We start from the raw sequence: 25481 nt of genomic DNA on the forward strand, positions 1-25481 counted from the left end.
AAACGAGGACATTGAACAAGGATAAAATTCTTTTCCTGCTGCTACCTTATATTTTTTTAATTTATCAAAACTTGGAATTTTAGAAAGCTGTCTTAAAAAGCTATTAATAGCTTACCACCTTGACATAATTGAATCGAATTGAATTGGATTGAATTGAATTAAAAAATCTTTTAATACTTGTTAGCGCTCTGCCCGTAGATTAACAGGAACATAATAACTTTATGTAAGATCTAGGATTATCTAAATCGTTACTGAATTAATATTTTATCTCCTTCATAGAATAGTAAATTTTCCCGCTTATTCGTTCAATGTTGCGGTAAATTTAGTATCAGAGAACGTCATGAGATGGCGCTGCGATAAGCGATAAGTTGTATACGCAGTATGATTCATAATTAGTATAGGTCTATAGTGCATTCGGTGCACATGTACCGGGAAATATGTGGGATTGAATGTACAACATAAATTTACAACTACGCAGTGTCAAGGTCTAAACTGATGACAGATCGTAGTCACTGTCGTCACTGAAAAACGATATTATATATCCCTTAAGAGAGAAATAAGTTCGCCAAATAGTTACATAATCGTATAATCTTGGTCTTTGACCCTCGGTTCTCGGTTCTAACCTGTCCACGTGCCGTCTTATTGTTAGCACGGATAAGACGAACTTCGTTCAGCGTAACGAATTGTGAATTTGTTCCAACATTGACGAAACGTTGATTAGTAACGTTGAACTATAATATCGTCAGTTTGTTTAAAATATTACATGCGTCCGTAAAAAGACGGTTATTGACGCTGTTAAAACGCGAGAATGAAGGAAGAGGTGAATAACAAAGAGCTGGACAAGGATCACTGGAAACTTGAGGCACAAACCATTATCAACGACGTAAAACAGCATGTAACGGACATCAAAATATCAGAAAAATTACGAAATAACAATCATTTCCTCTACTTAAATTTGATTACATTAGAGGGCTTGAAGTTTTGCATAGAACTATCAAGTGCTGGTTTTACCATCGTTGGTAACGAACACGACGACACATCAAAGAGAGAAAGCGAACACTACGAAACGCCCTACAGCTTGTTGAATTTCGTTAGCCCGCAATATAGAGATTCCTTTGGGAATTCGCTTGTTCATAAGCTTAAACAATTAAGTAACTCACAGTGAACAAATTTAATCAGAATTTTTTAATAGTGAAATGAAATACAGTTAAATATAGATGAAAATAAAGTGCTAATTCCAATTGTTTGAATACATACACACACACACACACATACATCTTTTAACAATAAGCATTTGAAGTCCAAAATAAATTATGATTCTCGTCAAATGCGTTTTCTCTTTGCACAGCATTCGTTCAATCCGAATCTAGCCGAAGATATCCGAGAGCACGATAATTTGCAAGGACAGTGTCGTACTCGATACATAATATCAAATCTTGGAGCTTCCTTTTGGCATCATATGCGCATACATATATTATCAAGAAAGTTTTCTCTAGCTGACAAAGTTGCATCCAATTATCTACTGCTGTTGAATATAATACATTAAACAAACCTTGTAACATATACGATATATTATTCCTATTTTTAACTATTGGTACATAATTTCGTTTAATATATAAATTACTTTCATTTGTCTTCAGTAAATATAAACATTAATCATACATATCTAACACAACAGAAGAATCGAAACGAAAACGAGAATCTGACATGCAATAGACAAATTCATCGTATGATATTTAAATAAACTAAAGTAACTAGTGAAATTTATTTAATTACACTGTAATTAAAAACATATGTAAATAAAATCCATTAAACTTATATAAATGCGAAGTGACACGTATACTGCTAGATACGATACTGCAATACCAATCTCATCTCCATAGAAAATATCCCTAGGAATCGAAAGATCAGTCGGTGCAAGTGGTAATATATCGGTTTTGTTTACCCCCTCCTCTACGTTCGTTGCTCTGTGTTCCGTTTGGCATATTCCACTGTCGAGTTGTGAAGTAACGAAGCGGTTTCGCCGAATGTGTCGCATCGTGTGCGTGTTCCGTCATGCTTCTGAATGAGTTTACTGTCGATTAAGTGCCTAAAGACGAAAGAATGTATCACGTTTGTTGATATTAGAGTGGCTAGTGCTACGATGTCGAATGGTGCACAATGACACGCCCGTGAAAAACGATAACAGAGCCTATCATTTGATTGACCAAAGAGACAATTGAGAAAAGCGCAATACGCGAAAAGGAGCCCTGCTTTGTGTATTCCCAGTGTGACATTCGTTGAAATAAAAACCATGCTTCAGCCAAGAGCTACATACGTCAGGCGGTAAAGAAGGTGAGGGACGAAATATATTTTGGCAAATCGAATGTCAAAGAACCGCGGAAGAGCTTTGACAGGTCGTTTGTTTTTCTTCAATAGTCATACCCCGTTTCTCAATATCAGCATGAAAGGGGTGGGACAATTACTTCCCATATCTCTTTGCAACCTATATAACCATGGACGATATCGTATGTGTGGAAACGAGTCGCGATAGTAACGTAATATCACAGTTCACAAAATATTCGTCGATTCTACATGCGTATTTTAAATCTTTACATGTTTCCACATTTATTTTTCGTTCTAAATAAATATTGTATTTTTTCAATGAAGTTGTATTTGTTAAATAGGAAAATTTAACGAGACTCTCTGTGTTTCACGTACTTGACAATTACGCGAGGTGACATTGTTATTTTTGTCAGAAATTCTTAGTTTATATAAGAACCGTTGTGTATCGGAATTTGTGTTATTCGGTTCAGAAGATTTTAGTCGACATTTTCTTATTTGTATCGCATTAGTTTTCTGCTATCTTACGATTTCTCTGAAAATTAAAGTATGCAATGTATGCATTTAAATTTTGATAGTAGTATTTACCACTACATAAAATATGCATTCTTGTAGAATTAAAATAAAATAAAAAATCCTGTAATAGCTGCAACGTTTAATTTGTTTATAACATGATTTAATATAAAATTCCACATTTAATGTCTAATTATGTACACTTATGTACATCGTGTTGTTTTGCGCTTTAATTATTACAAAGTACCATCAATAACTTTTTTTGATGAATAAAATGAATATTTGTGCTAGATTAAATATAATTGATATTTATGAAATGGATAAAATGCCGATATTTTTTATTGTTTTACATTGCACGTGTATTTCCGCGTAATATGTTCGTCATACTTCGAAAGCAATGCCGATGTTCTAATTATGATAATCAGAATGATTCATCAGTTAAAGGATTGGATTAAAGGTGATAGAATGTGAAAGAAGTAACTGCATGACATTTTTGTTCAGATGTTTTCTTAATGTCGAAATGAATTTTGATGCTAGACAATTTGTTATTTTCTTCAAAATAAATATTTTTGGTAACATTGTTAAAGTACAATATCAATATTTGAGAATAACGTTTTTTTGATATTCAATAGTCGTGTAGTTTTATTTAGTATGTGCTTACTGTCACAAAAGTAGGCCAGCAAATTTGTTACAAATGTTAATTAGATATGGATGACCTCTGTAATGACATGAATAAATTATAACGAATATGTTATAGCAAATATGAACTGCATCAGTGTTTCAACTAAACTTCCTATATATGTACTATTTTTGGATAACACATATATTAGACTATACATACAGGATTTAGATTAGATAATATCACTCTTAGAGAAAATTGTAGCTCAAAATAGGTATATAGGGGTCAAGTAAAATAGAACTATTCTGTAGTGTATTCTTTCATTTTCTTCTAACATTGTAAATTTTTTTATTAATTTCCTATTTCAATAAATATTGTGTAAACATCATGAGTTTCATGTAATTTTATATTATATTGATTTATTAATTTACTTTGTCATACTTTCTTCGTATACATTTCATTTTGCTAGATTATATCATGAGAAATCTTATGATTAATATTGATAACATTTGATAAACATAGCTTTTCTTGATAATGAGAACATACTATATTTATTTGAATGATAATAATGATTTCAGAATGAATGATTCACCCAATCTTTTGTGGATTAATATATTTTAATTTCTTCATTTATTATATCTTTATTTACTGTTTAATAGTAATAATACTGAAAGTATCACTTATATTGATAAAGAAGAGATATATTTATTGATAGAGATATACTTTTATATAAATATAGATTACATATATAACAAATTATTTAAGCTCATATATTAAGAAGATTTACAGTCTTACTAACACAGCTAGGTAATCATTTTTTCAGCAAAAGGAATGGCTAATTTGATGATAACTACGTCAAGTAAGAATAGTTCACGCAGTACATCACCTAACAGAGGAAATACATTGACCTCACCTCAGCAATTTTCAGCTACTTTGGAACATATTTCAAAAGCACGTAATGCTTCACTGTAAGACCCAATTTTTTGTAGATATTAATATGTATGCTTACATAAATTAAGATTAAAAATTCTTATTTTTTTGTAGTATTTTACATGAAACTGAAACATTAAGCTTATGCTTCAATATGATATAATTAATGATACAATATTTTGTACTTACAAATAAGAAAAATAAGTTCCTAAAAAAAATAAATGAAAAATAAATAAAAGGAGCACAGTACAAAATTAATTTGACTTCGCAGTTCCCAAACAGGGGAGGGTAGTACAGGCAGTGGAAGTAGTGGTGGTGGAGGCAGCTTCAGCATGAAAGGTAGTAGGCAAAAATCACCAGGAACTGTGATTCGAGTAGATGCTATGGATGAACCAAATACCAATTTAATCACTGCCGAACAAGACGAGTTTGTGCCAAATATTCACCTACCAGCCGATGATGAAGGAGTATGTGCTTTAATATTATAAAATAATTTCATTTTCAGAATGTTTAATACTTTTTAATGTACTGTAATGTAATTAATATTTTCATTTTTAAATAACATATTCATATTCATTTAAGTTCTAATAATTTATAACTCTAATAGCGATATGTTATTATATTTGAAATTATTGTTAAATTATTTGGATCAACAAAATCAATGCCATTGTGTTTTTAAATGTTTATTACAGTAGTAAATATGATTGTATATGCTTATATAAAGTTACTTATGTAATGTGAAGTTACGGCATGTAATTACAATGTACTGTACTACAAGGTCATCAATCACTACTGTATAATCAGGGTTATAGGTTAAGAAATTAAGTACCTACTTGCATAATGTTGTAAGTGGCATCAAAGTTAGACTATCTCCACAGTTTCAGAGTGCAATCAAAGTACAAGTTAACGAACAATGTGCTCAAGGAAATGTGTTTTGTTAGTCATAATTTGTTTCTCTCTTATGTTCGTGAATTTTAATATAACATTATATTTGTTTACAGGAACAATATCATGCAACACAATCGTTCCTATCAAATGGCTCCTCTGAATTAATAACTGATGATGTTGACTCTAACTCTGCTCGTGTTTGTCAAGCTATTGAGCATATCCAAAGTAAAATTGCTAAAACACGAGAACTTATAAGAATAGAACAAACCACACGTGATGGTAATTTTCAGCAATTATCAGTTAATTAGTATAGTACTGAAGTGTTAAAACAATTGTATGAATTATATGAAGGCCTTTATATAATCGCAATTTATGTCAGAGTATGTATTATAAATGTAAAATTTATCTAATGTTCTTTTTATTCCAGAAAATGTAAATGAATATCTAAAATTAGCTGCCAATGCAGACAAGCAACAGCTTACTCGAATCAAAGCAGTATTTGAAAAGAAAAATCAAAAATCAGCGCACAGTATTTCTCAGCTCCAAAAAAAATTGGATAGTTACACAAAAAAATTAAAACATTATGAATTAAATGGTGCACCTACAAGTCACAGACAACCCAGAGAAGTGCTTCGGGATATGGGACAAGGACTTAAGTAAGTATATTTTATCTTTTATTAACTGTCTGTACTGTATTTTAATTGTGTTGTTACAGCAATAAGAAATCAAATCAGAAGTAGATATATATATATATGGATTTTTTATTAGCGTGGCTGATATATTTAAATAATCATTGATAGATCTAAATCTGAATTAATTGATATAAATTTTTATTTATTTTTATTTTAGATATTTATCAAAATGTATATATTATATTAATAGTTTATAAAGCATATTTTGATTGTACGTATTATAATGTATATTTTATAAAAATATGATGTATGTTATTCCTGTTGTTGCTGTATGTGCTTATGTGCTTATTTGAAAAAGTAGAAGTATTAAATTAAAATAAAAAACTAGTATTGTGTATTATATTTAATATGCTAAAATAAAAATTTTACACTGTAGTGACAAACGTGAAGAAGTGTTCCTTTAAAATAATTTCTTTCTGTTCTTTTCTTCTTTTTATCCAATTTCTGTTTTGTTATCCTAAATATAGGGTATGACACTTTCATCTAATTTAAGATTCACTTCCAGAAACGTGGGTGGCAATATTAGGGTTGGAATCAGTGGTTTTTCAGGGTGAGTGTTGGTGTGAAAATAGACTGCAACGGTTTTTTAATTATTTCATTATAACATTTATTGTTATAATTAAGTTTTAACTATATTATCATTTTATAAAATAAATATGCAATAAATGAAGTACAATATTTATATATATGTATAAATTCATATATTTAAGCCAAGCACATTCAAATTTAGTATGTTCATAAATATAAAACACAAATTTACACGTGTTAATGTATAACATATTTTTATATAAATATAATAATTTTCCAAAGTCAATTTTTAGAAAATTGAAATATTAAAGCTATTCTTGATCTCTATTTTTCTTATATGTTTCAGAAGTGTAATGTCCAAACCAAGAGAATTTGCACATTTAATAAAAAACAAATTTGGAAGTGCAGATAACATAAATACTTTATCTCGTGAGTAATTTTTATTACAAATTGTTTTTTTAATTAATTAACACAATTTTGTCCAGATCTTATTTATTATTTAATTTTTTAATAATATTTACTATGGAAAGTGTTAATTAAATCTTTGTGTTTTAAAAGCACTATCACTAAGCACATATTGACCTATGCTAATAAATTGTGATACTACAAGCAATAGTATGCACGTTTCTTTTATTTAAAATACATATACATATATATGTAAATACACTATTAAAATCGTTATATTATTACTTTAGTTGCTAATATGTTCATTACTCCAGAAATATAAATTTTTATTTATCTGGAATAAGATGATAGTATATATATATATATAGTAATTTATAATGTATTGTAGTAATAGTACAATATCTTCTTACTCATTTCAACATTAAACAATAAATAATGTTTAATATTTTGCGCTGTCATGGCAGTTGAAAGTAGTAAGTAACATTTGGGCTAATTTTCTTACTATATCTGTTTTTTTATATTCTATAAACGTCCTTTTACTTAGTAAATATATCATATGTGTTTTACTTTGTAAAATCTTAATAATTTTTAACACTATATCCCTTTTTTGTTGTATGTGATAAGGTACATAAATCTTATATATTTACACATTTGATAAATACCTACCAGATAAGCAAATTTGATGTGAGAATGTTGTGTTTACATATTGTAAGCTTTATATTTTTATTACTATTTTGTGTTACTTAATAATTTTGCCTTGTCTTTAGTGGCTTTCACATATTCAAATGTTTGCTATTTTACATATTAGTTATCCAATACATCAGCGAAGTATATTAAACACATATGTGGACATGAATTCAAAGAACAAAAATTATAAAGGAAAAACAATTTTTGCATTAAGTTTACAAAACATTTTGTGACACATTATTGATGCATTTATATACAACAAAAATGTTTTTGAATTATCATTAACTGTATTTGAAAGATAGGAGTGTTGCAATACGAGAAAGCATACAAATTGATTAGTTATTAACAAAGGCAGAATAGTTTGGTATTGGATAACATTCTAACTTGCGACGTCTGTGTCCCTGCAGATGGCTCAACTTTTTATGTAAACGATACACCGCGTGCAGGTAATGGAGATAACGCTAGTGTTGAAGATGAAAAGGCTCATCATGGATCAGCGACGCTGCCTGGTGGTTGTAGTTTGGGATCAACTCATAGTGCTGCGGCAATGAAATTTCCATCCGAAGAAGGATCCGAATGCTCTAGTGTTACAAGTGAAAGCGGACCTGGTAGTAGGGGACAAGCACACACATGTCACAGTAGTAATAATGCTGCACTTAGTCTTAAATCTATTTTCTCAGAACTACAAGAACATAGAGAGAATTTGGAGAGAATGAAAGATAAATTAGAAGGTTTGAAGGTTTGTTTCTAATGATTTAAAAAATAAGTAATGAAACAGAACAAATAAAGAACAATAACATGTTTGCATATATCATAACTTTAAAATTAATTTCTTCCTTAAATAATTTTAGAGTTTGCAACAAGAAGTGACATATCTTTCCCATGCTTTGCAAGAGGAACGTTTTAGATGCGAGCGTCTGGAAGAACAAATTAATGATTTAACCGAACTGCACCAAAATGAAGTAGAAAACTTGAAACAAACTATAACAGATATGGAAGAAAAAGTGCAATATCAAAGTGAAGATCGATTAAGGGACATACACGAAATGTTGGAAAGTTGCCAAACTAAAATTTGTAAAATGGAACATCAACAACAACAACATCAACAATATGTCACTTTAGAGGGTCTGGATAATAGCAATGCAAGAGCGTTGGTTGTAAAGCTCATAAATGTAGTATTAACTGTGTTGCAAGTTATTCTACTTCTTGTTGCAACAGGTGCTGGTATAATGATGCCTTTCCTTAGGACCAGGTACAGTTATCTCATATTGTAAAGTTATGTTTAAGTTTTATTTTTACAGGAAAATAATCTAATAAAACCGAAACAAAATATTGTACATTCCAGCTTAATTGCATAAGCTTTTTGAAGTAAATTTTGTTTACTTCAACATATATCACCTTTTTTCTTTTTTTCATTTATAGTAAACAGATAACTATCATATTTTTTATCAGTATATATTTCTGTTCCATCATCCTTGTTCCGTTTTCATTCACATACATTTCAATTCATACTTCATCACGTACATCGCCATCTGATTTTACTTTTGCGCACTCATTGTTTTATTTTGTTTTCGCATCTCTGTTGCAGTTGTACTAAGCCTCATTGTTTCATGTGCAGGGTGCGCATATTAACAACTACGTTTGTTGTATTGGGCATAGTATTTGTGCTCAAACAATGGCCTGAGGTTCACGACGTCGGCAGTCACCTCATGCGCCATCTTAAACAGACTCTCGCCGTTAAGTAGCATCGTAAGTAAATCATTATTATTTTTATGAAAATTTTACAAATTATAAACGTACTAGTAAAAAGATATGAAACAATATTTTATGTCCTTTAAGAAATCTATTTCATGTAAAAAATTTAATGTTCCATTAATTTAGAGTATAAAAAATAAATTATTTTAGGGTGGTATACTTAAATTTACCATACCCTGTGATGAAGAAAAATTGTACACAATGATCAACATTTTGGACCCATTTATCAGTGCTGTAGTTTTGGAGCAATAATAGTAGGTATATGCGTAAATGACTTCATTTATATTTTAAATTTGATCATGTTCACCACTATTATATTGAATCAAACGAGTGATTAAATCTATTTGATACTGTTAATAGAATTACAATACACAAAACATTTTTTGCCGTGCAAAAGTGTTTCACTTAGGAAGAAGAGATTTAGTAGAAATAATAAACATAAAAATGTCTTTTGTCCCTTATGCAAATGTTATAAATTTATTTCGCGATATTTTTATCTTTATTTGACTAATTTTGCTAAAAAATGATACATATTGATTATAATTTATAAAAAAATAAAAATTTCCATGAAATATGAAAAAGGCAGTAAATATATAACGCTGTACACTGATATTGCTTGATTACATACGGCACATTGTTAGAAGAATTTACTCTAATGTCATGCGATTAAGTTCACTTTTACACGAATCATTGATTAGCATGAAATTTAAACAAAAAAAAAAAAAAAAAAATTGAACAAGCGAAAGTACTGATTAAAAGATAGAAAAGAAAATTGTTCTATCATTAGTGTCTGTGGGAGGTGTTACCACCATTTTCGGAATTATAGTTCGTACATTTGATATTCTAGTAAATTTAAATTTGTGTAAATTTATCAAAATGCACATTTTGAAATAAAATATTTATAATTACAATCGTCCAATTGCTAAACAATGATATAAATTAAGAAAGCAAGAGAACACTTAAATAACTGTAGATATTCTTCATGTCAAAATGTATAAAATATGTGATATATTCCTTAGTGTTGGCAATGAGGTGGGGTAATTTGATCCTTATATGTAAGTTATAAATTATACATTCATGAGAATACAAAAATGTAAAAGTGAATAGAAATACTTTTAGAACACTTAACATCAAAAGAGGACCAACATGTTTCATTCCTCTTATTCTACATATAACGTTAATTTGTTTTACATACGACGTAAAAAAAATACACCTTTTGAAATAAATAGCATTAACTGTTATTTGTACTCTCACGAATGTTTCAAACCACCACAGACACAAGAATGCATACATATTATATTGAATATAAAGAAATGAACCATGACAGATGTTGAAATGAGAGAAAGACTGATGGACTACATCGCTGTTACAATTGTGAGTAATTTAATATTTGTGGCAATTTTGTGTTGCTATTAATTAAAAAAAACGTTAAAAAAGTAAAATGATTGAGAACAAATTTTTTTTAAAGTGCAACGGTAATTATAAAATGGTACAATTATACAAAAAGAGATAATTCTTAAATTAATATAGGTGCTCAAATCTGTGAGTGTATAAAATATTTTGGTCTACATAATTTTTTGATTCTATTATCGCTACTTAATGACGAAATGTCATTTATTTCACTAGTTTCCTAATTTTCATCTTTCTGCAAGCACAGTATCACAAAATATAAAGTTTCATAGCCTAATATTATTTTGTGAATATGTGACAAGTAAAGAAAGAAATTATTTTTCGGTAATTATAATCTTTTTTATTGCTTAATACGTAAAATTCTCTTTATGTTTTATATAAATGCATAGTTTCTAATTTGTATTAAGTTCATGCATTAGGACTTTTGTTATTTGTTGGATTATGTACTGTTATCGTTTCGTTGACCTTGATAAGATACGAGAAATTGTTTTTAATTGACAAACAAAATCTGTAAATAAAATAATGTTTATGTAGCAATGTATTTTCTTTTTTTTCGAGCCTGTTATTCGTGAGTACAACATCAAATTTCCGAACTTCTTTATTTAACGCCATAGTTCTTTGAACTGCTATTTATATATGTATTATTATCGCACCTCGTATTTTATTGTTATAATCACTGCTTTTGTAATATTTGTTCAACACAATTTTTATAGCTTTTATATATGTTCAATGCGAATACTGCCAAAAAATTTAACATGGAAGAAATTGATAATTTACGAGGGATGTAAAAATCAAATTAATTAAAATTTTATGTTTATATTAAAAACCGAAAGGGTAAGGAAGTTTGATCGTGTATTTATAACTGGATCAGGCAAAATTTTGTATTTTAACGGACTGCGTATATTTTTTTTCTTCAGATTCATTTTCTTTACAATTGTATTATAAAAATTTATTCAATTAAATTTATTCATAATTATAATAATGTTTCCTTCGAATAATCCTCTTGCGTTCCTAAAAATAATCGTTTCTTATGTCTATAAATTTATAAATACGTCGCTGTGACTATACTAAGTTTACATATAAACGTAAAAGTTAAAAATCAGTTTTGGGATCAATATAATTATATATACAAAATTATAAAACAATTTTGTGTCTCTATATTCTTGTACTAACTCTACATTTGCAAAAAGGAGTAAACAATTGCAACAATGATACATTACTGATATATTAAGTCTATTGGATTCGATATTATATTGGTTCTGCAAAAAGATTTCTAATTTTTTACGTTGTTTAAATCAGATTTTGACTAAAAATATATGTTTGTTATTGTATAAGTGACAACTAGACAAAATATATAGGGTGTTAGTGCGCTTATATATTACTATAATTACCACTATTGCGTAAATTTTCTTTCGAAGATTGTATGCTACTTATTGTTAATTATCAATATTTATCTTTATAGTAAAAAGTTCTACCTATATGGATAAGCAAACGATCGAGAAACATAAAGTGCAAGAATTGTACGTCCGATTATTCCCTGTTTGTAGTTTCGTATTCAGTAAACGACACCCTATATGTATTGTATAGCTTTAGATCGTGGTGCTTTGTAAGATACATATATAATCCAATATTAGAGAACTTGTTGATATCATCGACCACTGATTTAACGAGGGCCCCTACCTGCACGCTTAATAAGGACATTTACATAATAATGTGTGGACGTAGCAGAAAAAAGAAGCGATTAAATTAATACAAAAGAAAGAAAAACTAAGGAAAGAAATTATAAATATTTGTATAAATAAAAAATTGCACACATGTCAAACAACGACGGACGTATTTTGTATCTTACAATGTTACATTTTTCTATGAGTTTTTCTTTTTACCGCGGCTATTTACAATTTTATATGTATTTTGTATCAAAAAGCTTCATGGGGGATCGTAAAGCATATGCTTAAATAAGTTGCGTAAAATGTTAATGTAATCCTGGAACTTGATAATCGTTACTCACACTTCCCATAATTTTAGGGGCCCCCTATATAGTTATAGTATAGAAAGGAAAGAAATAACGAAACAAATATATTGTCATCGATGCCTTGCATAGGTAGTTAATGTCAAATTATAGATTAAATATTTGTTGTCAATTGTAGGACGATGTAGGAAATAGGAACAGCGATTGTAATGGAAATTGTTAACACGCTAGACACATACACATGCATATATATGTATATTATGCATACACACGAGTGTACGTATGTAATAGCTGCATAACAGGTCAGTGTAATAATGTAGTTAAAGACAAAAATAAGTTTATGTCCATTTAAAAAAAAGATAGACATACGCGCGTAATGCTCGTATTATGTTATTGCTGCTAAATTTTAAGCCCAATATCAATTTAGCAGCTCTTGTCATTAATATTATTATTTAATACCGTTTCGAAATAAAAAGAATTTTTAATAAAATTAATTTTTTTTATTACTTAATTTATCCTTATTATTAACTAGATTAATTGTATATTTAGAGGGTAAAAAGCAGATGACATGTTACTTTAAATATGTTATAACTAAAATAGTAATAAATAAAAAATATTAGTCACGTATATAGGTATATAAAATTTAAAAATAAATTCTAAATCTGGTTGTAGAGTTTTTTATATTTTTTCTGATAGGATTTGTCAATAATATTACAATCATCACAATTTTACAAATGTAATCATTTTATTATTACATATCACAATTTCTACTATGTGTAGTGCTGAAAGCTTTTTTATTCAAAAGAGAACCGCAGAGATGCCACAGAAATATACATGTATTAAAGGTGATTATATATAACTTTACACTTTTGTTAAATTTAAGAAATTATATTGTTAATATGATATAACCACCATTTTATAGCATTTCCTTGCAGTAAAAATAGCTATCAGCCTTTAATTCGATAAATAATATTTTAATGTTTTACTAGTATCAATAAGAAAATATTTGACTTTCTTTATGACAATCATGTTTTATGTTATATAGCTAGTAAATGTGTCATTTTATTTTCTCTTTTTCGTGACATTTATAACAATTTATAATGCACACACAATATAAAGAAAATTCTTATATAATGATTCAAACGAGCCATTTTTCAATTTAGTATATCTCTAAATAAATAACATTTGTGTTATTTCATTGACAATGCATTGCATTTCTTAAAAATATGCTAAAAAATAAATTATAAATTAATTCATTTCAATTTTATTTCATATGTCCATAATTTGAGCTTTGTTAGAATAAATGTAGATATTTAATCTTGGTATCATTTGATTGGAATTTGAGAAACTACATACTATACTATATAATCTTTTTAACATATGTCGTTGAAAAAATGTATTATCACAAGCTAAAAATCAAGTCCTATAATGCACATACATTAACTGCAGAAGCTTGAAAATAATATTTATCTTTTACATGACTTAAACTTGACAGTATTTTATGGCTTGATTAACAATAATTATTAATCTTTGAAAGATTCCAGAGCAAAACAAACTGCAAATAAAAAAGTAGACAATATCGATATTTTAATGATAATGTAAATCATTATTTAATTTTTTCTTTACTTTCTATAGGTATACATGATTTTAGAAAACATTGTCATCCCTTGCAAAGAATCCTCGAAAATATATTCTTTGTATACAATTTTAACATATATGCTATAGTAAAGGAATACATTGTGGTGACTAATGCCGCTTCTTATAAAATGCAGACTCAATATTTCATTTTTTATTATGCGTTGTTTGTATCTATTTACTTCAACGTTTCCCGAATTTTAGTCATGCGTTTTAATCTGCAGTAATTTGAATTCCTTCCTGGGAATCTCGGAGTACAATTTCTGCTGGTAAGATATTCTTTATTTCATTTTGACGAGGAACTGGTTCATCTTTTTGCACGGGTGCTGTACCATGGTGTTTTTTTTTATGACACATCATGGTTGATCTCGATACAAATGTTTTGCCACATGCATCACATTCATATGGTCGCTCTCCAGTATGTAATCTTTTATGAATGGCCATAGGAGTGAACTGCGTGAATGTTTTTCCACATACATCGCATCTGTAAGGCCGTTCACCGGTGTGCAATCTCCTATGACACCTTAACGCTGCCCTTCTGGCGAATACTTTTCCGCATATATCGCATTTAAAGCTTTTTTCTCCCGTATGCATTGTTGAATGGATTTTAAGATCGACTCTTGTTAAAAATCCTTTACCACAAACTTCACACAAATACGGCTTTTCACCTGTGTGAATGCGCAAATGAGTGTTCAGATAACTTTTACTAACAAACATTTTGTTGCATACCACACATGGATATTGACGGTTATCCATACCCGAATGTATTTTTTGATGACTTTTACAGAGTCCTTTGGTTATAAAACCTTTGCCACAAATTTCACATACATATGGTTTGACCCCAAGATGTCTATTTTGATGATCTAATAATGATTGTTTCGTTTTAAAATGTTGTCCACAAGTGTTGCATGGAAAAGGCTTTAAATCTGAATGTACTCTTTGATGAAGAACAAGATAACTTTTAGATTGAAAACCTTTACCACATGTGGAGCAATTGTAATCATATTGCCCTGTATGTGTAGCCGCATGTTGTGCAAGCCCAATTTTACTACGAAATGCTTTTTCACAAGTCACACACTGAAAAGGCTTTTCACCAGTATGTTTCCGCATATGTTCTTGTAATTTATAATTCGTCCTGTACTGTTTACCACATTGAGTGCAAATTTTTGGAGTCCATTTCTGCCTTACTGTTGTTTGTTTTTTTTCTTCTATATTTACTTCATCTTGAGAAGACACTAATTCAGGTTCTGTGATTTGTTTTTCTTTGTCGATTGTTTTACTTTTATATACATCACATCTTTCCTTATGTACATTTAAGGCATCTACACTTGTAAAATATAAACCACAAGGGCAACAGCAAAAATATTGTTCAAAATGTGCTATCATATTATTTGAACCTAATGTTGCTTCATTACAAAATGGACACACATACCAATGTGAACCTGTTTCATCAACTGTAGGATTATTTAATGCTGTTTCTAATAATGCATGTTTGGCTCTTTTTGTATATTCTACTAAAATTTCTGGACTTCCAGTTGTTATTTGACTTGTTGATGCCATAGTATTTGTTTGAGAAGTTGTATGCCTAGGAGTTTCACTTTCAACTACACGTGCTTCTTCTATATCACTACCAGTCTCTGGTTGAGCAGGAGCAAAATTCTCATGTGGTACCTATAGATTAAAATTATTTATTAAACAAATTTGTATATTATTTATATTTCACTTCTATTTAAATAACTTACATTATTTTCAAGTACATTTGTAGGATCTTCTGTGGTTAATCTATCTCGCAACCTATGATATTCTTGTTTTATTGGTACTGATTCATACTTTACATTATCACAATAATGTACAATTGATTCTCGATTTTGATCTTCAGGATTTATTGAAGTAACATAATTTATTCCTAATTGACTCAAATGACCACTCACTGTTAAATTTCCAACTACAGTCATATCACCTTCCAAATGCATTGCTATTTGATGATTAGAAACCTGCAATACAAGAATATATACATTTAAGTTGCATTTAAAGCATTGTTGCATTCAGAAATAGTTTAAAATGAAAATATTGTTGTAATAGATATAGTACAATTTATTTCAGCAAGCATATTAGGTTTATTTGTTCATTTACTTCTCGTATATGTTCATCCACCATTCTAGCTGTATCTCCATCTAAACAGTCGATACCAGTAACCTCAATATCTGTATCTTGTTGTCCCATTTCTTCTTGTGTAACAACTTGTTCACCCGCTGCCAAATCTATTTCATCTATGACTTGCATAGTATGTATAGTAGGCTCTGTTGTTTCTTGGGGAGTTACATGATTTTGTACGTTTTCCATATTATTTTGTATTCTGTCAATATTCCTCTGAATCCTCTTCATTTCTTCTACTTCTTCCAAATCCCTTTTTGATATACGAACAATTTCTTGCTTGGCAATTTCTTTTAACATTTCCATGAATACTGCCTCAGTATGTAAACATTTTTCACGAAAATCAAACAGCTGATCCAATTTATAAGCACACTCTTCGCATACCACTTTTGGTAATTGATCAGTCATAGACACCTAAAAATAATTAATTAACTGACAACGCTAATATATATATTTTTTAAAGAGCATACGAAGTGCCATCACAATCTTCAATTTTTTAGAGCAACTGTACAGTTAATTAAAGTTAATATATAGCTTTCCTCTTGTCATGAGGAGTTTGTGAAACCTTGCACCAATTTTCTTCCTCTATTTATAGTTAAATTAGAAAGAGGGGGTGAAGACAGAGCACTGAAGATTGCAGTGAAATTGCTACTGTTTGTGCATGATTTTACCTGCACTGGCAAACATGCGGCTATTTTCTTGTCAATGTTGCGCATCTGATCGCCGGCTTCGAAGATCGGTAATCCCATTAGGATACCCGTTTTGGTCGCACATAAACGACATAAATAATCAAATTCCTCGACGACGGCCATATCAACAGAATGAAGAGGATCGTTTTTTTGCTAGATTAAACGAAGTACTTGGAGGACCGATCGGAACGATTTTACTTTAAGAAACCCAACGGCCAAGGTCTTTTGCGTGATCTAAAGAACTTATGCCGTGCATTACGACATTCCCTAATTCGCCTCCTGCTGATCTTCAGTTGAAAACTTCTCTACTTTATAGATATGCATTATCCGGGGATATTTGTCAAGCGAGTCTGCGTTCACACCATCGGAGACAATCAGTCGTGGCATCCGTAGCGGGGGAATTAACTTGCGTTGCTCTCTTTTCATCTAAAAAGAATTTGTTTCGTAGGTGGCGCGCTAAACAGCCAAAGGCTGAAGATTTTTTCAATCGATTAACGAGCTATCGAATATCGAATTCATTTACAATTGCATTCTTGAATGATACTTATTTCAATAAATTTAACTAATTTATAGGCATCTGCAATAATGCTAAAAACAAGGATCTTTATACATATCGTATTTTAAGAAATTATTATATAGTTGATAATTCATTAATTTATACATAACCTTATTAATACTGCTTCATTATGGAAAAAGTTTCTTGATTTAAAAAAGTATTTATTTAAAATTTGATTTTAAATATATAGTTTTATTAATTTATTAAAACTAAGATATACTAATAATCTTTTAAATGAGGGAGAATACATTAAATATTTTTTTTAATATTATATTAAATATTGAAATATTTTGTAAAGAGAAATAAAGAAAATGTATTAACATAGTTATGTGTATGATATAAATCTATGTTTTTATTAGCTCTTTATTTAAATATAATAAAACAAAGTAAAATTATCAACGCCATTTTATTTTTTAATTACGTTGTAAGTTAAATATATGCCAATTTCTATGATGTTTGCAAACGTTAGTTTTTATTAATGATTTTTACATAGTAGTATTCATTTATTACTCATTTACGAATATATCGCTATATAAAAATGATTTATTTGAACTGCTAATAAAAATGGCGACAAGTAAATCAGGGAATCAACAAAAAAGAAAATTATTGATAGAACGAAATAATTTAGATGAAGAAATTGCCAGTGAGTATTTTTGATTATTTCCTGCATGAATTAATTATTATTTACTTTAAGTACCTATTATAAAATGTCATAAGTTTATTGTTTACATACTTGAATTTTAAGGTTAGGTGATAATTTTAATCAGCTTTATTTTAATTAGCTTGATTGAACCTATTCTAAGTAAAAATATACATTATTTTAGCATTTATGGACTTGGCCTTACGTTAAATAAATTTAATCATTTCAGAATATGTAGTTTTTTAAAAATATAGTTTCTAACCTAAAAACAATTAAAATACATTACGATTATTTTTTCTAATTACAGAAAAAGCTAAAATTATAAAAACAAATTCAGAAGCTCCACGATTGTGCCCTTATTTAGATACAATAAATCGTCAATTTTTAGACTTTGATTTTGAAAAACTATGTTCAGTATCATTGTCAAAAATTAATGTATATGCTTGTCTTGTATGTGGAAAGTATTTTCAAGGTAGAGGTACAAACACTCATGCATACACACATAGTGTAGCTGAAAGTCATCATGTTTTTTTAAATCTACATACATTAAAATTTTATTGTTTACCTGACAACTATGAAATAATTGGTAAGAAAATATTATTTGACTATTTTGTTTTTATCAAAAGATGATGATATTTCTTAATAAGTAACTGTTACTCAGATTCATCATTGGATGACATAAAATATGTTTTAAATCCAACATTTGATAAAGCACAAATTGCACAATTAGATAAAAGTGATAAATTATCAAGAGCCATAGATGGATCGCTATATTCTCCTGGTATTGTGGGAATGAATAATATTAAAGCAAATGATTATTGTAATGTTATTTTACAAGTAAGTCAGTTTGAAATATTAAAATTTTTTTAATTCTATCTTGTGATATAATTATAAAAGTTCAATATTTTAGGCACTTTCTCATGTTACACCTTTAAGAGATTTTTTCTTAAGAGAATCTAATTATTCTCATGTCAAAAGGCCACCTGGAGATTCTTCTTATCTTTTAGTTCAACGATTTGGTGAATTAATGAGAAAATTATGGAATCCACGTAATTTCAAAGCTCATGTTAGTCCACACGAAATGTTACAAGCTGTTGTTTTATGGAGTAAAAAGAGATTTCAATTTACTGAACAGGGTACAAATAAAATTATATTGCAACAAGTAAATTACTTTTTTATTAATAACTTTTATATATTGAAAATAAAATTTTCAGGTGATCCAATCGACTTTCTTTCATGGTTTTTAAATGCCCTCCATTTAGCGTTAAATGGTACAAAAAAGCGTGATTCTAGTATAGTGTATAAAACGTTTTTGGGTCATATGCGGATATATACACGAAAAATACCACCACTTGAATTGGATGAAAGTCAAAGAAGCGAATTACTTCATACGGTGGAATATGGCGAAACTGTAACAGAAAGCCCATTTTTATATTTGACATGCGATCTCCCACCACCACCTCTTTTCAAAGACCAATTTACTGAAAATATTATTCCTCAAGTAAGTATCGAATTGTAAACTTTGATCATCACAGTATCAGAAAACTTATTTTTTTTTTTTTTTTTATTATAGGTCAATTTGTACACATTATTGAATAAATTTAATGCTGTAACTGAAAAAGAGTACAAAACATATAAAGAAAATTTTATGAAGAGATTTGAAATAACAGAACTTCCTCCTTATCTCATACTTTATATAAAAGTAAGTATATAATGGCGTATTAATATTATATGTTAATCTTTTATTTTATTTTTTTACAGAGGTTTACAAAAAACACATTCTTTGTAGAAAAAAATCCCACCATAGTTAATTTCCCGGTTAAGTAAGTAATTTTTAATAATATTATCATGTAACAATGTGAAAGAACTTAAAAATATATACTGCTTTCAGAAATGTAGATTTTGGAGATATTTTAACACCTGAAGTAAAACAAAGACATCCATTTACAACATATGATTTAGTAGCAAATATAGTTCACGATGGTGAACCTGGTCAAGGAACGTATAGAGTTCACATTTTACATAGAGCAACTGGTCAGTGGTACGAGTTGCAGGATTTACATGTAACTCAAATTTTGCCACAAATGATAACATTAACCGAAGCATATATACAAGTATGTATTAATAACGAATATTTTGAATAATAGAGTGAAAATATACACATTTTTTCTCTTTTTTCAGATTTATGAGCTAAAAAATGATGTATATTCGGAAAATGGCAACAATTAAAGCAAAAGAACGATATGATAGACGTAATTTTATAAATAAAATATTTCAATTTTCCACTTTACCTTATTTTTTACTTCATAATATCCCTAATAAATCAAAGATAATAAATAATATAATAAACTTAAAAAGTGACATAAAAATACAGTACATGAAATAATTCACTACAATTTGTAATAATTTCTATATTTCAAAATTGCAGATAGTTTGTTAAAAGTTATACCTAAATTAAACATTTACTAGATTTTCTCGTGTCAATCATTTTATTAATAAGATTATCGTAAATTCAAATTTAGTAAAAAGAAAATTGTGATCGCTAAATCCTTTTTACATATATATGTATAGCGTTTAACCCTACGGGCCGCCGATCGTGTCGAAAGCTGCCGAACTTTGCCGAGAAGATCGGAAGTACAAACTGGAAGTAGAGTCGTGACGATCGGTGGGGAGAATCGGGTTTGGTGGGGATCGGAGTGTCGCGCCGAAGCCAAAGCGAACCGGAGTAGAGTCACAGCCGGCCACGCGAGACGGTCATGAGCGAACGTTTTCTACGGTTCGCGGTTTTTTCATCGTTCTTTCCGTCGTGCTTTTTTTTCTTTTATTCGTAGTGTACCGGGACAACGTTTTTTTCGTATATCGTATCCAAACGCGTTAGTGATACTGACGTTTCTCTCTTCCTAGTCATATAGTCGATTGTCGCGAGTGATTTTTTTTCTGTGTGTACATACATTGTGTTGGCTTGTGTGTTCTCAGCACGTGGATTATTGCTGGTGGGATCGACGTTTGCTCGAACGGTGAGTATCCTTTCTTGTTTCCATAAAAACTTTGTTTGAAAAAGTTCTTTAAGGTCCCTCGCGCACGAGTTACATAGTTTACAAGATACTTAGATTTACAAATATTCGTGAGACATAATTATTGGAAGATAGGATGTATGTTTAAGAACTCTCGAAGATTGTAATAGTTTGTTAGCGGTAACGGTTTTGTAATATTTTGTGTTACCGACACTTGAGAATCTCTATCACCTTTAAAGCGTTCCCGCGTATGGTTATACAGTGGATGCGTATTTGAAGAAACTATCTGGTGTTCTGACGAGTGGAACATCTACAAACCGAAATGCATACACTAATAAGAATTTACTGCGACTACTTTTATTTTCCAACGCAGCGTCTTTTCTTATCAGATTCTACATTTCATTTTCATAGTATGAAATTCTCGTAATCATATGAAAGTGCTAATAAATGATACATACATAAATAGTATAATAAGTAAAATAGTACGAATACTCTTTATAGCCACTGTTTATACATATGTGATTGTTTTGATGTACTGAGTTAATTCGAATACGCATTCATTCTAACCATAGCCTAAGATTGTTTTGTATACAAACGCGTAGAAACTTATTTCACTATCAACATGTGGAAGATTCGGAAAATTGAAGCGGGATAAAAACGCGGGACTAACGTTTCGATGCTAATTCTCTTATGGCTCGGTTATTCTTGTACACATTGACCACGATTATTCCAATTTGTGTCGGCGTGTTGGCAATACGTGCTACCTTCCAGTAACCGCCCCGAATACCTGTTTCATGCGAACCTCAAAAAAACTGTCTGATTGCGTGGCCTCCGTGGCGGAGGAGCGAGTTTGAACGTTCCTCGGTTAAAAAGAGGGGAGGTACGTTGACTCTCGAAGAAGCTGCGAGTTTCGGATTCCTAGCATCTCGCTTGGTAATCGTTGCATCGCGTAAACCAGTTTCCGCGTATGAGAGGATCTTCGATGACATATTGAACGTACGTCATCGGCGTCGCGTATTATGTATGTGAGATTGCCATTTTTCTCAATTTTGCGTTTTTACATACCACAGGTAGTATCTATGTTACTACGGACATAAAATATGTTTAATGTTGATTATTTTTTGTGTATTTGTAAATTAGGTAGAGTTTTAAGATAAAGAGATTAATGTGGGCGGGAAAGAAAGATGGCGTCCGAGATCTTTGTACACATTGACGATTAATACCTAGTATTTTGACAAAGATGCAGATATTTAAAAATATTTTATATTTTGAAGGAAATTTACGATATAGCAAGTATGTCTGCTGTAAATATGATTCTAGATTTCTTTGTTAGAAAAGATATTTATTTTACGAATTAAACATTTAATCGATATTCGAATTTGGTACAGAAAAGGAGATAAGAAACGTTTATACGAACCATTAGTAATAATTTTATCGTGGAATGTTGTTAATTTACTAATTAAAAAATGGATTGTTACATCGAATACAAATACAACCAATTAGAGTAGGTAAAGAAATTGGTACGAAGAATACCATATAGTGTTATTCATCGTCATGAAGATGGGGTATATTTCGAAAAATGAACGACAAGTCAAAAGAAGGGGCAAAAGTCGCGACGATAATTGGCAGTTGGTAACAAAGGGCAGGAATTGCGCGGTTTTCCTCGCGTATATGTAAACCAAAGGACTGGATGGGAAATTCTGGAACTGCAGAGGATGTCAACGACATGACTGTGGAATGTTTTAAACGTGGGTAGTGTATTAAGCAGAAATACATATCGTATGATGCACCGTTTCGCTTTAAGATCTTCCCCTGACGCTCACGTTCTGCTATGCCTAATATTTCAACGTCCCCGTATTTTGTTAGAGCCGCATATGTAGAGAGAAGAGCAAGAAACGCGTCCGTTCTTCTCTCATGTCGCTTTTTAAGTTCGCGTACTTCCCCGCGATCCGCTCATGCACGTAAAAACGTGTCAAGGATGGAGATCATGGTTGTATTCATCTACGAGAAACATCCTTGAGGCACTTAAATATCGATTGAGGATACAGGAGTGCGTTGTCAAATGCTTCCTGTCGAAGCTGTTCGAATATGCGTACTCGTAACACACCTAGTTCATTGTTTCTTCCACGCACTATTTTATTCAGTTCGAAAAGTGTGTTGATATTTGGAACGTTTCTTTCTTCTCTCTCTCTCTCTCTCTCTCTCTCATCAGTTTACTATTCTTATAGGAAATTTTATTGATATTTTTGAGAAGAGTTTGTACATTTTTTTTATAAATCTTAATTTTATTGGTTTTTTTTTTTTTATTTTATTTTGGGTTTTACAATTTGTCCTGAAGGACATTTGGTAAAGTGTTATATCTCATTGGTAGTAAAAAAAAATAAAATAAAAATAAATATAGCATGTGGGCGGCTACCCCCAGCGGGGTGCCAGCTTCGTTTTTTCTAAGTTATATCTTTTATGCTTTTCTTTTTTTTTTTTTTTATTGGAGTGATTTAATTTATTGCTTCTTCGTTGCGTTATATTATTATGTTTCAAAAGTGTAACTTCTCTCTTTTTAAGAGTGAGATAAATCTGTTGCTTTTTAGATAATCTGTATTTTTGGAAAAAATTCCTAAATTTTTTTCTTTAGATTTTAGTACGGCATTGAAAATAAATTGGATTTTGATAGTTCTTACGAGGGTGGATTTATATATAGATATCACTTACACTAAATATTTTTGCCTTTGTATTAATTAATATTAACAAAATTTTCTAATGATTACTAGTGATAGCGAAGAGAAAATATTAGCTTTTCAATGAAACTAGTTTTAATTTATTTCCCTGGAAATTAGATTTACACCAACTTTTGGACAAGGAATATTATTACATTTGTCCATCGATATTCTGTAGCATTCTGATGCAAAACAAGGTGATAGTTCTAATTTGGAAGCATCGATGGCTAATCTATGAATACATAATCGGAATGGTATTTAGTGACCTTCTTTCCGAGTTTTTAAGTCCATAATGAAGTCGATTAGATAAAGGTATCTTCTCGTTTCTGGATAATTAAGCAGAGCGATCGTATTTTTGGTTGTGATGGAAGATGTTAAGTATGTAGTAGCTTAGCATGTTTTTACCGACTTGAATCTTAAGCTTATTAGGATACTGACATCACTGTCGAGTATTCAGTCGCCTAAGGGCATATAGCCTTTTTTCTTCTGTAAGTTAGGCGAGATCGTTTAACACGTTTCCATACACGCGTATCGAGATATCTACGCGTAATCCATTCAGTATCGAAGAACAGGAAATATCGTGTATTTTACTCTGTATTAGTGGATATGGCTCTTGAAGCACATTGTATAATACATTAATTCGAAATAATGAATTATTGAACGCATAAAATTTCAAGGGAAACAGGATACTTCTTCTCGATACGATGTTTCTTAAATCTAAATTATATTTATCCTATTGCTTCCTAACTCTTTCAAGATTAAATTCTTTTTATCCCGCGAGAAAAATTGTTTCTTCATCAATTATTCATCATAGAAACACATATCTCGTGATTTTGTAAAGAAGGCATAGTGTACTACAACTGGAGATCGGTTTCGATCAGATCGAAAACAAATACATTCATCGGTTAGTTAATTAGTAATTTATTAAAGTTCAATGTTTCGTACGCGTAACATTCCCAGTTTAATTATACGTGTATAAGAGCGTAAAATATTATACAAGAATATTTGATACACATCTTGAGCCGAGTTAGACAAAGATCCACAAGAGCAAGTGCAATACGAAACCGTGAAAGTTAAAGATTTGCAATCCAAGTATGTGTAAGATATTAAAATACAAGGAAGATGCTATTTCAAGACTATAACAGCGTAAAATAGTCTGTGAAAATATTTTGTTCAAGATCGATTTGCAAGTGGAAATTTCCTACGTGAAACCAAGTTCAAACTAGAATAGCAAAGAGTCAAGAACCTTCGGTTTAAGAACGATATATATGAAAGTATAAATGGCTATTTTCAGTCTAAAAAATCATAAAATATTATACCTCGACTCTTACATCGAACCTGACCCAAGAAGAACCACAATC

At 30.0% G+C, this 25481-nt stretch overlaps 5 protein-coding genes across 16 annotated transcripts in view; 4 read left to right on the forward strand and 1 right to left on the reverse strand.

The window, feature by feature from the left end:
• Positions 1 to 377: 377 nt before the first annotated feature.
• On the forward strand, positions 378 to 1328 carry LOC132909913 (GSK3-beta interaction protein). Its single transcript, XM_060965141.1, has one exon. It carries the CDS (start codon positions 809 to 811, stop codon positions 1163 to 1165), a length of 357 nt encoding a protein of 118 aa, XP_060821124.1. The 5' UTR covers positions 378 to 808; the 3' UTR covers positions 1166 to 1328.
• Positions 1329 to 1479: 151 nt separating this feature from the next.
• LOC132909889 (transmembrane and coiled-coil domains protein 2) lies at positions 1480 to 13208 on the forward strand. Of its 10 annotated transcripts, none has more exons than XM_060965092.1 (12): positions 1480 to 2334; positions 3337 to 3407; positions 4278 to 4422; positions 4656 to 4851; positions 5386 to 5551; positions 5700 to 5928; positions 6470 to 6514; positions 6839 to 6921; positions 7992 to 8323; positions 8436 to 8836; positions 9173 to 9333; positions 9490 to 13208. In XM_060965092.1, exons 2-11 carry the CDS (start codon positions 3356 to 3358, stop codon positions 9327 to 9329), a joined length of 1806 nt encoding a protein of 601 aa, XP_060821075.1. In that variant the 5' UTR covers positions 1480 to 2334; positions 3337 to 3355; the 3' UTR covers positions 9330 to 9333; positions 9490 to 13208. The 10 variants fall into 10 exon arrangements, with proteins under 10 accessions (XP_060821075.1, XP_060821076.1, XP_060821077.1 ...); XM_060965093.1 differs by having other exon boundaries at positions 9203 to 9333; XM_060965094.1 differs by having other exon boundaries at positions 8031 to 8323.
• Positions 13209 to 13379: 171 nt separating this feature from the next.
• Positions 13380 to 17641, reverse strand: LOC132909880 (zinc finger and SCAN domain-containing protein 12-like). Of its 3 annotated transcripts, none has more exons than XM_060965065.1 (5): positions 17179 to 17641; positions 16487 to 16921; positions 16096 to 16347; positions 15112 to 16024; positions 13380 to 15021 (listed from the first exon to the last, which is right to left on the reverse strand). In XM_060965065.1, exons 1-5 carry the CDS (start codon positions 17317 to 17319, stop codon positions 14567 to 14569), a joined length of 2196 nt encoding a protein of 731 aa, XP_060821048.1. In that variant the 5' UTR covers positions 17320 to 17641; the 3' UTR covers positions 13380 to 14566. The 3 variants fall into 3 exon arrangements, with proteins under 3 accessions (XP_060821048.1, XP_060821047.1, XP_060821046.1); XM_060965064.1 differs by having other exon boundaries at positions 15100 to 16024; positions 17179 to 17640; XM_060965063.1 differs by having other exon boundaries at positions 13380 to 16024; positions 17179 to 17639.
• A 559-nt stretch (positions 17642 to 18200) lies between these two features.
• Positions 18201 to 20682, forward strand: LOC132909900 (ubiquitin carboxyl-terminal hydrolase 39). The gene is made up of 9 exons (XM_060965121.1): positions 18201 to 18395; positions 18700 to 18978; positions 19054 to 19229; positions 19303 to 19528; positions 19607 to 19893; positions 19966 to 20094; positions 20154 to 20215; positions 20284 to 20506; positions 20574 to 20682. Exons 1-9 carry the CDS (start codon positions 18317 to 18319, stop codon positions 20619 to 20621), a joined length of 1509 nt encoding a protein of 502 aa, XP_060821104.1. The 5' UTR covers positions 18201 to 18316; the 3' UTR covers positions 20622 to 20682.
• A 417-nt stretch (positions 20683 to 21099) lies between these two features.
• Positions 21100 to 25481, forward strand: part of LOC132909870 (rap guanine nucleotide exchange factor 2-like) — a 262500-nt gene continuing 258118 nt past the window's right edge. Inside the window, exon 1 of the mRNA XM_060965025.1 lies at positions 21100 to 21409. The gene's annotated coding sequence lies outside the window, so the exon portion shown is untranslated. The remainder of the gene's footprint in view (positions 21410 to 25481) is intronic.

Source organism: Bombus pascuorum, chromosome 8, assembly GCF_905332965.1.
Source record: "Bombus pascuorum chromosome 8, iyBomPasc1.1, whole genome shotgun sequence".
Taxonomy (NCBI): Eukaryota; Metazoa; Arthropoda; class Insecta; order Hymenoptera; family Apidae; genus Bombus; species Bombus pascuorum.